The sequence below is a fragment of the Nomascus leucogenys genome, chromosome 3 (assembly GCF_006542625.1).
Source record: "Nomascus leucogenys isolate Asia chromosome 3, Asia_NLE_v1, whole genome shotgun sequence".
NCBI classification, from domain to species: domain Eukaryota; kingdom Metazoa; phylum Chordata; class Mammalia; order Primates; family Hylobatidae; genus Nomascus; species Nomascus leucogenys.
In genome coordinates this window covers 121,155,123-121,173,072 of record NC_044383.1, presented here as the reverse complement: position 1 = coordinate 121,173,072, position 17,950 = coordinate 121,155,123, and the positions used below count along the sequence as shown (strand labels likewise).

Genomic DNA, 17,950 nt, shown 5'->3' with positions numbered 1-17,950 from the left:
TGGCCAACATGGCGAAACCGCAGCTCTTCTAAAAATACAAAAATTAGCCGGGCATGGTGGCAGGCACTTGTAATTCCCAGGTACTCGGGAGGCTGAGGCAGGAGAATCTCTTGAACCCAGGAGGCAGAGGTTGCAGTGAGCTGAGATCATGCCACTGCACTCCAGCCTGGGCAACAGAACAAGACTCCGTCTGGGAAAAAAAAAAAAAAAAAAAAAAAGGCTGGGCACAGTAGCTCATGCCTGTAATCCCAGCACTTTGGGAGGCCGAGGTGGGTGGATTGCTTGAGCTCAGGAGTTCAAGACCAGCCTGGGTAACACGGTGAAACCGTGTCTACTAAAATGCAAAACAATTAGCCGGGCATGATGGTGTGTGCCTGTAGTCCCAGCTGCTGGGGAGGCTGAGGCAGGAGAATTGCTTGAACCCGGGAGGCAGAGGTTGTAGTGAGCCAAGATCACGCTACTGCACTCCAGCCTGGGCAACAGAACGAGACTCTTGTCCCCCAAGAAAAATAAACAAATAAATATGTGTGTGTGTATATTTACATTTAGAGGCACTTTATTGGCAGTTTTTGTATACATTCAACTTCAAAATCACCCTGCTTCAGTTACCTTGGGAATACCACTTCCATGAGGTCCTGAGAAGATTTAGAGGACAGAGAGTGGAAAGGGGAGAGTGCCGTGGAAGCAACCTAGAGAACACCAGAGCGAAAACTCCACTAATCAGCCATGTGAACTTTGGAATCTCACTTAAATTTTCATCTGTAAAATGATGGACAAGACCAAATGACCTCTAACATATGGCTGTCAAATTGTATGATATATGAATCTCAATTCTATGTAAGGATTCTATGAGGAAGGTAAATACTTGTTTTCAGCCTCCCTCTCTATTGAGTATTAAGAGTTCCTTCATTGGCTGCCTTCTCATTCTTCATTTTCGATAAGCGATCTAGGTCTTGAATCACTTCATGTGTTTTAATGTTGGTAAACATTCCTGTAAACCTGATTATCCAACTGTTTTCTGTGGATTTCTATCTGTATGTCTGGGTTGTTTTTTGTTTGTTTGATTTTTTGAGACAGGGTCTTGCTCTGCCGCTCAGGCTGGAGTACAGTGGCATGATCTTGGCTCACTGCAACCTCCGCCTCCCGGGCTCAAGCAATCCATCTTCCTTAGCCCCCTGAGTACCTAGGACTACAGGCGTGTACCACTATGCCTAGCTAATTTTTGTGGGGTTTTTTTTTTTTGTAGAAACGGTTTCTCCATGTTGCCCAGGCTGGTCTTGAACTCCTGGGCTCAGGTGATCTGCCCACCTCAGTCTCCCAAGGTGGTGGGATTACAGGCGTGAGCCACTGTACCCGGCCTCTATCTGTATGTCTTAAAGGAATCTCTGACCAAATGTGTCTATATTCATGAACAGTGTCTAGGTTAGAGTCATAGCACTCATTCAGGTTCCTATGTTTTGCCTTCCTAAGATATAATTAATCTCCATGTTCTATTAATGTATTGACTCTCATGTCTGTTCCTTCTTACTCATTTCTGGTGCTATAGTACTTGCTCAGCTGCAGTCACAGTGGTTGTGGTCTCCTAGAAACTTATCTTAATTTCTCTGTCTCTTTTTTCATTTCATCTTATCGTACTGTTCATCACATCTGTTAGAATGAAAGCTATCTGAAAACAGTCTGTCACTCATCTTTGTGTCCTCAGTGCCAAGAACATGCTGTAATTTGACCTGAAAAACTCTGAAGATCCAAGATCGTATCTAGGCAGTCTTTAATAAAATAAAATTTTTGGTGACAGTTTCTACTTAGGAGGAGGAAGCAGAGTTCCCCTATGGACTGTTGTAATTTTGTACTGAATGAAAGGAGTAAGAGAAATAAGATTCTGACCAGCAGACTTCTCTTAGTTTCCTGGAAGGTATTTCCTGTTTGTTCATGGCATCACCATCTACCCTTTCTTTCTTGGCAGAAAATCTGAGGACTGTCCTTTCTCTCATCTCCTCCGTTCATTCAGATATCAAGGATTCATGATTTTACCTTGTACACTTGTCCCTCGTTTCCTTGGGTTTCGGCTCTGGTACCGCCCTCCGTCAAGCATCTGCTAATGCTTAAATCCCTGATATAAAATGTCATTGTATTTGCATATAATCTATGCATATCTTCCTGTATACTTTTAAATCATCTCTAGATTACTTTTTTTTAATTACCATTACATGAAAAGGAATCTAGATTGTAAGTAATCTAGATACCAAATACTATGTAAATAGTAGTTAAATACTGTAGTTTTAATTTTTTTCAAATATTTTCAATTTGTGTTTGGTTGAATCCATGGATGCATAACCCAAGGATATGAAGGTCTGACTGTAATATCTTTTAATGTTTTTTAAATATTCCTTTCTCTATCTCCATTGCCCTTAGATCACTGTAGAATTTCTTACATGTATTTGTACTACAGTCTTCTAACTGCTTTCCTTTCAATCTTGCCTCCACAATCCATTTTCTATTCTGGGGTCAGAGTAAGTTTTAAAAGTATGATATGTTTCTCCAATGCTTAAATTCCTTCAGTGGCTCTTATATTTCAAGATCAAGTGAAATGTTAGACATGGTTCTAAATGAGTTACCTGCTTTTCTAACCTTATGTCTCACCACATTCTTGAGTCTGTTTATTTCAGTACCTAGCTTAGTGTCACACAGTTGGCATTTCTCGCCTTCCTTTCATGAATGAATATGTGATAGCTAGAGAGTAATTCGTGTTTGTAAATGTCCTGGTATCACATGAGAAAAAGAAGAAGTCGGCATTTTAGTGACTGTCAGAGACCCACGGACTGTGTGCTTTCATATGTGCCAGTCATTACATGTACTTTATGTGTATTGGCTCATTTAATTCTCAGCTCTCCTAACATCCTTGTTAGGCAGATACTATTATTTTATGGACGAGGAAACTAGGCATAGAGAGAAGTTGAGTGATTCACTTGAGGTCATGCAGTGGCAAGGCCTGGCTTCAAACTCAGATTGTGTTGCAGGAGAGTCCATGTCTTATCTACTAACCTAACTGGCTGGTGAATTGGAGGCATTTGGTGTGGAAAGCTTGTGGGATTCTCCTGTGAGGGCATGAAGAGTATGCATGTAACTTTATATGTGCTTTATTCTGTTGGTAATTACCTCAGAGGCTGTCAGTAAATCTTTGTGAAATGAATCTAAGAGTCTTTCATCATACATTGCTGGAGTTGGCCTCTGTGATTCATGCATTACCAAGAAGCCATGGCTTCCTTCTGTTAATAATCATAAATCTTAGCGCAATAAAATTAAAGTGTAATTTTCATGAAAGTAGTGGCTTTTGCATGAAACATGGAACTAGATGAGCCATGGCCATGCATGTGAGAAAACAAGAGTGTTTATGTCAGGGATTCTCAGTCTGTTTATGGGAGTTTGCAAGGAAGAGGTGGATCTTGAAGGGTAAATTGCCGTCATGTTAAGGACTAAATATACAAGTAGATTTTTTCTGTACAGAGCTACTACAGGGTATATTTTAGCAGGTGAGATGATGAAAACCCTAGTGGACAGAAGTAGAACATGGTTTGAGGAGCTAGAGGTAGAAAGCAGAGACACCATATCAGATACTACAGGCACAAGTCATTTTTATTATAAAAATAATATACAGTCATTGTAGCATAGAAGTATATAAAGTTTGAATTGAAAAGTCAACTTCTGTCTTTCCTGCTATCACTCCCTAGAAGTAATCACTTTAAAAAGCATGCACTTTTTAATGCCAGTCGCATAGTGATATGATATAGGACCATTGCTATATTATATTTTAGTTGTTTTTTTCTATTTCACGTGTCATAGTTATCTTTTCATACATGTAGGTCTTCTAATTCTGTATCTGTAGCATACTATTCCGTTGTTTGGATACATCATAACCATTCCCTTATGTACATCTACAATTTTTTGTCATTACATACGGTAACACACTGAACAATCTCATTCATATATTGTTGCACATTAGTGTTAATGTTTCTATAGGCCATATTCTCAGAAGTATGGTGTACATAGCAACATTTTTTTTCCCCCTTTCCTCCACCACACCTTTGACTTGTGTTTATTGACCTGGCCCATTTATTGCTCACTTTCTTTTTCTTTTTTTTTTTGAGACGGAGTCTTGCTCTGTCACCCAGGCTGGAGTGCAGTGGCGCAATCTCGGCTCACTGCAAGCTCCGCCTCCCGGGTTCCCGCCATTCTCCTGCCTCAGCCTCTCCGAGTAGCTGGGACTACAGGCGCCCGCCACCACGCCCGGCTAATTTTTTGTATTTTTAGTAGAGACGGGGTTTCACCGTGGTCTCGATCTCCTGACCTCGTGATCCGCCCGCCTCGGCCTCCCAAAGTGCTGGGATTAACAGGCGTGAGCCACCGCGCCCAGCCCGCTCACTTTCTTTTTCTGAGGAGTTTTTTTCTCACTAGTTTGTAGGAACTCCTTTTTTTTTTTTTTTTTTTTTTTAAAGACAAGTTTTGCTCTTGTCACCCAGGCTGGAGTGCAATGGCACAATCTTGGCTCACTTCAACCTCCGCCTCCTGGGTTCAAGTGATTCTCCTGCCTCAGCCTCCCGAGTAGCTGAGATTACAGGTGCGTGCCACCACATCTGGCTAATTTTTGTATTTTTTAGAAGAGATGGGGTTTCATAATATTGGCTAGACTGGTCTCGAACTCCTGACTTCAGGTGATCCACCCACCTTGGCCTTCCAAAATTCTAGGATTACAGCCGTAAGCCACCACGCCTGGCCAGGAACTCTTTATTGTATATATTAACTAACCCCTTGCATATATTTTCCTCACATATTTTATGCTCACTTGTGGTATCTTTAATCAGGGAGAACCTTTTTTAAAGAGACAATGCCTCGCTCTGTTGTTCAGGCTAGAGTTCATTGGCACAATCATAGCTCACAGCAGCCTCAAACTCCTGGGCTCAATTGATCCTCCCATCTCAACCTCCTGAGTAGCTAGGACTACAGGTGCATGTTACTGTGCCCAGCTAATTGAAAATTTTGTGTGTGTGTGTGGAGACAGGGTCTTGCTTTTTGCACAGGCTGGTTTTGAACTCCTGGCCTTAAGCGATCCTCCCACCTTGGCCTCCCAAAGTGCTGGGATTTGTAGGCATGAGCCACTGCGCCTAGTCAGGCAGAAATTTTTGTAACAAATTTGTACATCTGTCTTACCTGAAGTCCCTATATTTTTGTGTTTTTCTCTTTGCTTTACGTTCATATCATTAATCAATAAGGAATTTATATATGATATGCTGTATATATGATAGAGCCTTTTCTCCTAATGAATTGCCAGTGTTTCCAGTATAATGTGTTGAATAACCCATCCTTTTCTCATTGATTTGAAACACTTCTGCATATACTGAATTTCTATTTATAACCACATATAATGTATAAATTCCTATATATTTTTCCATATACTTAATTCCTGTTAATTCCTATATATAACATTCATGTAAATATAGTTCTACTGATTGGATTATTTGCAGATGCCCTATTCTAATTCATTGAATTAGATATCTGGTATCTTGATATCTGGTAGTTCAACTCCCCCATTATTATTCTTAGTTTATTTTATTGGTCATTCTTTCACATTTACTCTTCCAGATGAACTTCAACATCAACTTGGCATTTTCCCCCCCAAAATAGTCCCATTGAATTTGTACTACCAGATCATTCTTAATTTGTTATGTACTCTTGAAACTTATCTGCATGACACTTAAGCAAATAAAAAACACTGAGTTCAAGCCAAGGTAAGGTACTTTGTGATACTATGTATCTATGGCTAGATACATATTTATCGTAGTACTTCTTGATCCTACTATCACCTAAAATCACTTTAAAACTAAAAGAGGTTAATAGGTACAGAAATAGCCAGTAAAACCAAAAATTATCAGTAAACATATAGTGATAACAAACTTCAGCCATTAAGAGTTTTCTTCCAAGGATATTATTATAGAAACAATAAAATAATTTTATAGAATAAAGGTCTGATTTTTTAGTTTTGTATGAGAATTTCTTAAATGCTTTTATGTATATGATATGTATTATATCATTGTGAGGTAGGTGGTACATTTTTCAGATGGAGTAAACTCAGTCTCTGAAATATCCGATGACTAGGTCAAGGCTCAAGTTCTGTGAATTGTCTGGTGGCCAAGCCTTAGATTTCTAGTGATAGTAGACTATTAGGATTGGTTGCCCTTGTGTATAGAAGATATCTGTAGAATGTAAATAGGATCCTAGGGCCAAAGCTTAGGGAATGCCTTATTAATAGTTTGGAAAAGGTAAGGAATTATAGAATGATGAGACACAGCAGCATATTTTATGGAGAAATCATCATCACATATAAATTTCTATGGTTTTTCTCTTCCATAATCTTAATTTGGCTTTTCTCATTTCTAAGCAGTTTTACTAATTATCCTTCCAAAGAATATTTAGGCTGGGCACGGTGGTTCATGCCTGTAATCCCAGCACTTTGGGAGGCCGAGGTGGGCGGATCACGAGGTCAGGAGATCGAGACCATGGTGAAACCCCATCTCTACTAAAAATACAAAAAAAAAAAATTAGCCGGGCGCAGTGGCAGGCACCGTGGTGGGCGCCTGTGGTCCCAGCTACTCGGGAGGCTGAGGCCAGAGAATGGCGTGAACCCAGGAGGCGGAGCTTGCAGTGAGCCCAGATCGCGCCACTGCATTCCAGCCTGGGCAACAGAGCGAGACTGTGTCTCAAAAAAAAAAAAAAAAAAAAAAAAAAAAGAATATTTAATACTACTTCTGTTTCACTTTCTACTTATTAAATGAGAAAAGGAGTCCATGAACATAAATCTACAAAAGATGTTTTTTTTTTTGAAAAAAGCCATTTTTTAAAACTTTAGTTATATAGTCTTTAAAAGTATATTGATGAGTGCCCACATTTAGATTTTTTGCCCCACTGACCCCTGCATATGCCTTTTCTCATATTATTTTTGCCTCCTCTTTATTACTTTTCAGTCAAGTCAAATCTCATTTCATTTGTTAAGCCTTCTACAATTACTCAGGTACATATTTTGAATTTCTCTTGCATATTGCCTCTACAGCTCAGCTCAACAACTTTTATAACTTGTCTCTCAGAATAGTGTAGAATACACTTTTTGATAGTAGCACCATGTAATTCATATCTTTTTTTTTTTTTTTTAAATTTAGCTATGTCACAGGCCACAGTTGTATGGCCTCTGGCAGATCAGCCTGTCTGAACCACAGTTTCTCTAAAGAAGTATAGAAGTAATTATACCTATTCTGCGTGGTTGTGTAAAGGTAAAAGACCATGTAAAGCACCTGGCTGAAGAGCATATGAGAGTGCCACGTTGGCTTTCTAGAATTTATATCTCAACTTTGGGAGGTAGCTGGTATTAAATGCAAGGAGTGAGTGAGTAAAGAGAGTAAATTGAGGAGGTTGTTGCCATCTAAGGTAACTTATAAAGACAATAGAGGTCACCTTGTAGTTTCACAATTTAAACCCTTAGGGATTAATCATTAAACTATTTATTGGGGGCTTATTATAGGCAGAGCACTGTGTCGTGTTGTGGACTGTGTGAACGTGTGTAAGGCACTTCCTGACCCCTGACAGCTAGTATTCTGATAATGAGTGTGCTTAAAGACCAAAGGAATGAATCAGAAGAGCATAAATTGGGGATATGCAAGCAGAGGGTTTCATTAAGTTCAGCGAGTCTGTATCAGTTTTGTGATGTGAGATCTACCTTTGCATCCTTCACAAATGAATATACATTGAAAAAAAAATCTTCAGGACAAGAGACCTACATCATTTCATGTTCAAGAGAAAACCTAGAATCTATTTAGATCTTAGCCGCAGGAAGGAACCAGGAGAGCCCTGGGGAAAGCAGCTTCTCAAGGGGTAACCACTGGGGACAGAGTTTCTAATTATGTTCCTAATTATGGGGACGGAGGCAGTTTCTAATTGTGTTTTGCTGCAGAGGTAGCTGGAGTATGAGAAAGGTCAACTGGACAGGCAGCGAGGTAATTTGGTTTAAGTGCAAGCTCTGCCACTAAGGTGAAGTCACTTATTTGTCCCTTGTTTCTTTGTCTATAAAATAAGATTAGACTTGATCAGTTGGGTAGCCCTTCAGCTGGGTGGCTGTTATTTCTGCCCGAATGAAAGCTTTACCTAACAGATGATTAGTTCTTCTCTATTCTAGGGACTGAACACTAATTATGAATATATGAGTTTTCAGAATATGTATCTTTTGGGTGATCATGATTTGGTGGGTGGGTTTTGTGAGGCCTAGGGGAGGACATTAATAATCTTTCTTTGGAATGGTGCATTTTACTTTTATCTCATAGTGGGCTAGTTGATTTAAAGGACATCTTAGTGGTTTAATTCACCTCGTTATAGAAAGTGGAAATTTTACGTACTTCATGGAAAAGTTTAGAGGAAACTGAAGCTAGTCAAATTAAATGAACTGCTTAAGCCGTAAGGTGACAGCTAATCAGTGGTAGGGCAGGGACCAGAATCAAAGCTTCCTTCTTTTTCATCCAGTACTTATTTCTTCCTGTCATATTTTGGGACTTACTCAAAATTTAGTGTTCAATTTCTTGGGATTGTTGAATGGTGAATGAATTTCCAGTTGTTTGGGGAAGATGGGAGAACACAGTAAATATTTTACATTTTAAAAAATATGGATTTGATTAATTATATATATGTATCTCTTATTGATCTATGACTGGCTATTTTAGTTATGAGTTCCTTTCTGACTTATGTCAGTAGAGTTTGCCTGCCTTCCCGAATGGTGCTAGTCATGAGGGGGACTTTGTAATGTATTGAGTAAGTGGAAGTAAATCACGTTGCTGTTAAGAACAGCTCAATGGATAATTTACTGAATGTATGTTTTTATCCTTGACTGTGGATAACATCATTAATTTAAATTAATGTATTTCCAAAATAGCCTTAGCCATGGTTATCTCTCAAAAGGTGTAGACTTGGACTTACTGATGTCCTTGAAATAGCATGCAAAATTTTATATGTATGGTACATTTTTCTGTGAAGAATGCCCCATGGTTTTTGTTAGTTTTTAAAAGGGGTACCTGACTGAAAATAAAGATTTAAGAACCACTGCTTTAATGGGGTGGTATTCAAATCCATACTAGACTTTTCCCCTCTACTTTCACTTAAATAACCACATTTTTGAAATGTTACATCATGAGTTTGATGTTCTATAGAAAAAAATCGAAAAGTATTATGATATTCATTGCATCCCCAGAAATATTACAGGATCACATTGTAATTTTTTTGTGTGCTTAGAGACCTTTTATGCCATTGTATGACCCACCTACTTTTTTAAAAGCCAAAATTTCAGTATTTCAGTATACTAAATGTGTTAAGTGGGACAATAAATTTTTTACATGCAAAATGGTTGGAAGATACTAAGATGAACTATGACAGGAAGTTGGAATTAGCGTCATAAAGGCTGGATTGAGACATTTTCATGCTCTATGGTTTTTTTTTCCCTCTTCTTTTGACAGAGGCCAGAATCCCCCATGCCACTTTTCCTTGTTTTAATCAGTCAGGATGTCTCCTTGTTCCTAACACATACGCATGCACATATGCACACCCCATCATCGTCATCATCATCATCATGCTCTTAAGTATCCTCCTTCCTTATCTCATCACTCACCTCTCACTCCCCGCCACTTTTGCTGTAACTTCAGGAACTGCTTTTTCACGCAAAGCCAATCCTTCTATAATTCTCAATCTATTTTCCTAGTGTTTTTTCTACTCCTTGCTTTACTTCATTTACAGTCTCCTAAACCTGAGGTTCTGGAAGATAACTGTTCTCTGTCCTTCCTTTCCATCATTATTCTTTCATCGTTTTCCCCCCTTGATTTCTATTCTTTTGAAGTTATTGTCTTTAGCTGAGCCAGCCTTCTGTCAGTCCTTCCTGCTGTCATCTAGTGAACAGCCTCACAGTCACTTCTCCTTACTCATGGGAGACTTTGGCAGCTGGCTTACTCTTTTCTTCTCCCCCTAAGCTCTTCATGATCACAGCTCATGACCTATCTGTATGGAAAAACACCACCAAGTCCAACACTGGATTTTCAGTTCTTTGACTACCTTATTTCCAGTGAGCTTCACCTCTCATCAGAAATTTACTAAGATTTCTTCTCTTTCTTTGCTTACAGATCCCTCTGCTTTCTCCTAGTGCATCAGGACTCTTCCTTTGTCATTTTATTTTTTAAAATCAGCTTAGATTTCATTATTTGTAATTTCAGTGCCATATAATTTCTTCTTATACCTGTTGGGTAGATCCTTAACTCCTAATGAAGCAGTTAATGTCTTCTCTGTGCCTTTTTCATGAATGGCTGAACATTGCTAGAGGAAGTCACACAAAGGCAGATAGGTTCCACTATAAATTCATTATCACAAATTTTAAATGGGCCCTCAATACTATCCAACAATTCTTCTAATTTTTTAAATGTTCAACTTACTCTCTTTTTGTGCAGCAGTTACTGAAAACGTTATTCACTTTGCAAATCTTTTTACTTTCCTTGGGTGATCCCAGAGCATAACTAGGTGCTGTATTATGGAGAAAAGAGAAATCATCCATTAGGAATTTTCATTTTGCAGTTCCTAAACATGCAAAGCTGCCTTCTATTGCAATAAAAGAGCGTTTCTCCTGTCTCAGCTCAGTTTCTACCTGTACTTTGGATTCCATCTCATTCTACCTTCTCAGAAACTCTAAAATATTGATGATCTCTTTGTAACTTATTCAACTAAATCTTCTCCATTTAATCTTTTCTATCAGCTTGATGCCATATCCCCTTTCTACTGCTATTCTGCCATATTATTCGCTTTTCAGACAAACTTTTTAAAAGAATCATTTTCATACAAGTGCAATCCCTATCTAAAGCCCTTAGGGCCAGATTTGATTCAGAATTTGGAATATTTTGGATTTAGAAAAACATAAACATGTATATACCATCTGTAGTATAATAGCCCCAGTGAATTGTGGAGCAGTTGCCTGTAATCAGACACATTGCCATTTCTGCCCTGAAGTGTGTGGCTGTCACTTTCAGTAGGAGCAATAAGTGCTATCGATAAATAGCCTCATATCAGTCCATGTCAGATTTTGCTTCCAAATGAGTTATTAAAATAACAAAACCCAAAACTTTAATATTTCAATGCTTTTGGATTTTGAAATTATAGCTGAGAGGTAGTGAACTTGCCTTCATTTCTCACCTTATATTTTTTAACCTAGTTTGCCTTTTACTTTTCTCACTTCTTTCAAATGACTCTTGCTAACTCTACCAATGACTTTTATCTAAAGTGATCATGTCACCAGTGAATGTTTTCAGTCTTCATTCAGTTGACTGGCCCAGAGCCCCAGATCCTGGCGATGCCAACTCCATAACACTCTCTTCCCTTAGCTTCGTTGGCACCACCCTCCCTGGCTCTCCTTCACCTTTTTGTAGGCGTATTGTCCATTATCTTGGCATTAAATGCTAGAGTTCTTCCAAGGCCTCTTAGGACCACTTCTCTTCTTGCTCTGTGCTCTCTTCCTTGGTGGTCTCGCCTGTATCTATGTCTTCAATTACCAATTATGTGCTGATGCAGCTCAGACCTCTCCTTTGAGGTCAACCAACATGTTCAACTGCCTATTTAATGTTCATTGTCATTTGGAACTCTCAAATATTGGGTCCAAATTCCTAATATGTCTCAATCTCAAAATTTTCCCTAAACTGTTTGTTTTCAGATATCCCTTTACTTCATCCTCTCCTCTCCCTACCCCTTTCCCTTCTCTTTTGCTTACCTCATTTTGGTAACTTCCGCCTCTGTTAGAGCAAGCATTAGGACCTTTGGTATGAGTTAAAGGTCCTGCACTGTCTGGTCCTGCCCATCTCTCCAGCTTCATGTAGCTTCCCTTCTGCTCTCACTCCCTCTGAAGAACTGTGCTTCCTCCTACAGAAGGACCATTATACAAGCTTCTCTTTCTGCTTGGAATGCTCTTTCTTTCTGTGCTAGTTATTATAATTCATATTCACTTTTCCCGTCATAGCTCCAATTCTCACTTTCCTAGAGAAGCTCTCTAAGTCATGTGCCCTATCATCAAATTTTATGGCACCATATATGGATTCTTTATTACACTAATAATAATTTTAATTGTGCTTCTTTTTTTTATCATTTAGTATGTTTTCCCCGCTAGGATGTAATCGCCCTTAGAGCAAGTGTTACGTCTGTTCTTCACCATCACATTTCCAGCATAGTGCCTGGTGTATAGTAGGCAAATAGCAAACATTTTAAATGAATTTTACACATTAACTTATCTTTTCTTATATTGTTAGTGGTTTCTGTATATGTATTTACCAATGTAGCACATGCAGTTTCCATAGTTTTATGTGGATCCAATCCTGGTGGTACTTTTTCTGAAAATTATAGACACATTTTTAAAAGTTCAATGAAGTATGTGGGGATCAAATGCAAAAAAAAAGTCTTACTTTGATCTAGCTCATAATTTATTCTCCATCCCTCCATTTTTAATTATTTTTATTTATTTATTCATTTATTTATTTTTGGAGACAGAGTCTCACTCTGTCACCTAGGCTGGAGTGCAGTGGCGCAATCTTGGCTCACTGCAACCTCCACCTTCCAGGTTCAAGCGATTCTCCTGCCTCAGCCTTCTGAGTAGCTGGGATTACAGGTGTGTACCACCATGCCCAGCTTATTTTTGTATTTTTAGTAGAGAGGGGTTTGACCATGTTGGTCAGGCTCGCCTCGAACTCCTGACCTCGTGATCCACCCGCCTTGGCTTCCCAAAGTGCTGGGATTACAGGCGTGAGCCACTGCGCCTGGCCTTTTTTTCTTTTTTTTAAGAGACGGGGTCTTGCTTTGTCACTCAGGCTGAAGTGCAGTGGTATTATCATAGCTCACTACAACCTTAAACTCCTGGGCTCAAGCCATTCTCTCACCTTAGCCTCTTGAGTAGCTGGGACTATAGGCACGTGCCACCATGCCTGACTAATTCCCCCATGTTCTTAATTCAATTTTTCTACATTAACCTCTTTCCCTAGATTCTTTATAGATATCAGTATTTTAGTAAGTCTACTGTTGTGTGCAAGTAAAATATATACTATATTCCAGCACAATTCAGCAGACTCTCAACTTGTTCATCAGTTCATAAACCTCACAGGATTAAAAATAGTTTAGCCATCTGCTAACTGACCAAACAATTTTAGTATTGTGAAAGGGTGTGGTAGGAAAGGGAGGTATAGGGTCTAGGTATAATGTCAGAACAAGGCTCAGTGCAGAAACTACTTTGTGACCTCTTAATACTGAAACTTAACAGTCAGTTCAAAATTAGGAAGAGATTTGGTGGAGGTTAAGCATAGGAGAGTCCTGACAATAGGGGATTTCCTAGATTAAAGTGACAGAATTTCTTTCAGCATTAATATCTTACTAAATTTTTTTAGAGATAAGATAATGTGTTTATAAAGACATTCTGTGAAAGTTATCATAATCTATAATTTAAAATACTATGTAATAGATTTCTTTATATTACTAAAGAAATTAATTGGCCTTTTATATTTTACTCCTTAACTAGGAAAACCAGTAGATTCCCAGACATCGCGAAGTGAATCTGAAATTGTGCCAAAAGTTGCTAAAATGACTGTATCTGGAAAGAAGCAAACTATGGGATTTGAAGTGCCTGGGTAAGACTTTGAGTACCTCCCTCATCCCCACCCCCACCCCCATGTTTTTGAAATCAGTATTGCCTCCTATTAGTCTATAAGAAAGAGACTGTTTCAATTTTGCATAATATATCATTAGCACTGAAGTATCATATATCCTCAGTATAACATAGTACAAAGGACAAAATGAGAAATTAGGCTTGATTCTGGCCTTATCTTGTGTGTATTACTTATTTTACCTCACTGTCAGTTTTCTTACATAAATATTTTATAGCTACTTTAACATAAAAAACCCTGTGATTTTGTGTAACCTAGCACTGTGAGATAGGGAATTCTTATACCACTAGGTGGCGGAGGTAACCAGATTTTGGAGTGAGTCCCCGAATCATGGAATCATTAATTACATTTTTTAATAACTAAAATATTTTTAAACTCCTTTGGATTTTCATATTGAATAAATTGGACCATTGTAGCAAAGACGTAAATTGGATCATTGTAGCAAAGACATATGATATGAAACATACGTAGAATTTCAAATATGTAGTGAAAAATGGAAATAAACCATACCTTGGTAGCACTTGTTTGTTCTTATCACAGTCTCTAGAATCCTTCCAGGAGTTTTTATAGACAAGGGAAGTGAGTTGCTTTAAAGCCATTAATTTTTAAACTCTAAAATTTTTCAGAATTTTCGATTGTTCAATAAATCTGTTACTTATAAATTATATGTATTTTGTCTGCCAAAACGATAAACATTGTTATCAAATATAAACAATAGGTTTTTACTATAAACAATAGATTTTTATATATATACTTTTTTCCTTTTTTTCTCTCTTTTCTCAAGTTATATTTTTAAAAAGATATAAACCCAGGAGCCTTATTGTTTTTTTTTTTCCTTACAATATTCTTTTGTCTAAACTAGTGAGGTATCATGAGTTTTGGTTGGGAATAATGTTTATCACCTAGTTCAATTTTTGGATTTTATAGAAACAAGACTTTATTCACTAGATTTCAAAGTCAGTGAAGGAAAGGACTCCTTATCTAGGACATAGTAGGCATTCAGTATACATTAATTGAATGATTGGATGAGTGAAAATGTTAATTTTTATCATGAGTAACTTTAGCCTGTTAAAATAATTTAGAATTCTGATTCAGTCTCAAAAAGCTTCATGTATGCCTTTTTTTCCTTCTGAATTGGGATTGAGTTGTCAGAATTATCATTGCCCTTTTTGTCCTTATTCTTGAGTGCCATTTAATTCTATTATGGGATTTTTGCATAGAGAGAGAGAGAGAGAGGAAATAAATAGAATACAGAATTTATTGTTCTAAGGATTTTATAATCTTAGTGCAAAAGATTTTTCAGAATTCTTAACATGCAAATGAACCCAAATTAATGTATTATATTGGAAGTAAATGCATAGGTATCTAAATGAATAATTATAAATATAATGGGTAATAAATATATCAATAAATAATGTGCATAATTTTTGAAAACTCTGTAAGTACAATGCAGGCCTTTCAGAATTTTATGACTATATTCTTTGCGAGGCCAGAGACTGTTAATATTCATCACTGTATTCCTTTTACAGAATAGTTATTAAATATTTATTGCTCAGAATCCTTGGGGAAATACGTATTATTTTAAAAACAAACTTGCAAATAATGTAAAGGTAAAAAATCCACCCATGAGGCAACATTTTGATGTGGCTCTATGGGAGAAGTCATTAGAATGTGAAAGGTCTTGTAGTTATAGATCGAAATACTCAGAAATGCTTAATAGTGCTCAAGGCCAACCAAGTTGTACTATTACACGATTTTTTTGAGATTTATAATAGGGATAGCACTTAGCCTATTCTGGGTTAGTCTTAAGAAAGCATATAGAAACACAGTGAAACACTTTTGAGTCAAGATTTCAGCATCATAGGTTTCTACGTAGTGTGATTCTCAGTGGTGTCTTATTTTAAGAAGGATATGGCTGGGTGCAGTGGCTCATGCTTTTGATACCAACACATTGGAAGGCTGAGGCGGGAGGATTGCTTGAGCCCAGGAGTTTGAGGGAGCTGTGATCCTGCCATTGCATTCCAGCCTGGTCGACAGAGTGAGATCCTGTCTCTATTTGGAAGAAAAAAAAATAGGATAATGCATAATGCATTGCTTGGAAGGAACTGAAACAGCAAACTTTTTCTTTAATAATATTAAAAATAGTAGATGCAAGTAAGTGCATGTAAGTAGAAATGGAACATTGCATATAGAAGAAATATTCTTTTAACCTCTTAAATCTCAGTTATTCGCTAAGTATTTAACTCAAAAAGAAAGATTAAACCTCTAGATTCATGTATAGTTTACTTTTAGAAAGGTAGTTTAGAGAAAAAAAAGACTAGTCATTTTATAATATTAGATATGTGTACAGGGTGGGCATTGTGGTTCGTGACTGTAATTCCAGCACTTTAGGAGGCTGAGGTGGGAGCATCACTTGAGCCTAAGAGTTCAAGACCAGCTCGGGCAATATATTGAGATTCCCCCATCTCTACCAAAAAAAAAAAAAAAAAAAAAAAAACCATTAGCTGGGTATGGTGGTGCATGCATGTGGTCCCAGCTACTTAAGAGGCTGAGGTGGGATCACTTGAACCTGGGAGGCCAAGATTGCAGTGAGCCAATATTGTACCACTGCGCTCCAGCCTGGGCAACACAGCGAGAGCAAGACCATCTCAAAAAAACAGAAAGAAAGAAAGAAAAAAAGCTTACAAAATGATACCAGAAAGCACCTGAAAAAAATTCAACCAACTTATTCTTTCATTCATACCAGTCAGTAATTAATTATAGGCCTGAAATCCAAATGGTCATTTTTAGACCTTAGATATTTTTCAAATCTTAAAACATTGACTTTTATTTCATAATATGCAGAAGTTTTTTTTTTACTAAGGGCAGCCTTACCTAGGATACTTTTCTAATTACTTTGGTCATTTCCCACTAACACTATAGAATTTTAGTGAATTAATTTACAGTTTGCCTAAGATTTACTTAAAAGGGGCCGGGTACAGTGGCTCATGCCTGTAATCCCAGCACTTTGGGAGGCCGAGGCAGGTGTATTACTTGGGGTCAGGAGTTTGATACCAGCCTGGCCAACATGGTGAAACCCTGTCTCTACTAAAAATACAAAAATTAGCCGGGTGTGGTGGCCAGCGCCTGTAATCCCAGCTACTCGGTAGGCTGAGGCAGGAGAATCGCTGGAACCTGGGAGGCAGAGGTTACAGTGAGCTGAGATCGCACCATTGTGAGCTGAGATCTCACCATTGCACTCCAGCCTGGGTGATAGAGCGAGACTCCATCTCAAAAAAAAAAAAAAAAAAAGATTTACTTAAATGGAAATGCTATCCTGAAAGCCAGAGGAAAACAAACCTTTCATGTTATTGAATTGCAAATGAAATGATCAAGTCAGCCCTGTTTTGTGAAGCCCTTCCTATTCTGGCAACCCCTCTGATGGCTGCCTGGATTGGTGGGGGAGCTGAGCTTCAAGCCCCTGCCCACTCTGTCCACCATAGCTGTCTGCTTTGATCTGTTTTCCATATTGAATTTAATGTAAGTTTGCCTCTGAAGAAAATGTTTTGCAGCTAAAAACAAAAAGATCTGGGGCCCGAGATTGTGATTTCTCCCAGGTCTGATCCAAACTAGAGCCTGTGTCTAGTCACAGTAGATCACTTGTATTATAATTTGTGGGGCTTTTAAAATTCTTCTAAGTACAGAATTGTCAAGTTTTGGTTTTAGAACTAGCTGTGGTCATTCAAACAAATATTTGCAAATTATAGTCTGTTTGATTTCACTTAATTTAGCCTGTTAGAATCCTTTAAAAGTATGGGAACATTTTCCGCATATTACTGTTTTTACCTACTAGTTTAAGATGAAGTGCATCTGTCTAAGCAGTGCTCAAAAATGAACACCTAAATTGGTTAGTGGAGATCTGAAAAAGCAAAATAAAATGAGAATGGATATGTGGCTTTTAATAAAGTTGCAAATATAACTATTGTGACTCTTTTCCTGAGGCATATTGTGAGGGGCTAATGTTGGGCATATAAAAATGCCCTGACAGGGAAAAACCAATGTATTTTTTGTTATAATAGGCAAGAAGAAAATAGATGTGCTTACACATATCCATCATGCTACAGTCTTAAATGATTATTATAAACTGCTTTCTGTATGTAGTTTTTCTCTGCCAGCTCCACACTGAGTTGGATATAATTGGTTTCATTCTT

General features: G+C 37.9%; 1 protein-coding gene across 7 annotated transcripts in view; it reads left to right on the top strand.

Annotated features, from left to right (window-relative positions):
• The window catches only part of HBS1L (HBS1 like translational GTPase), a 97,735-nt gene that overhangs the window by 40,496 nt on the left and 39,289 nt on the right, over positions 1–17,950 (top strand). For all 7 annotated transcript variants that reach the window (XR_004029363.1, XR_004029364.1, XM_003255754.3 and 4 more), the window contains one exon: positions 13,616–13,724. Coding sequence is in view for 5 of the 7 variants with exons in the window: in XM_003255754.3 (XP_003255802.2) it covers positions 13,616–13,724 (109 nt within the window). In the remaining 2 variants the exon portion in view is untranslated. The remainder of the gene's footprint in view (positions 1–13,615; positions 13,725–17,950) is intronic.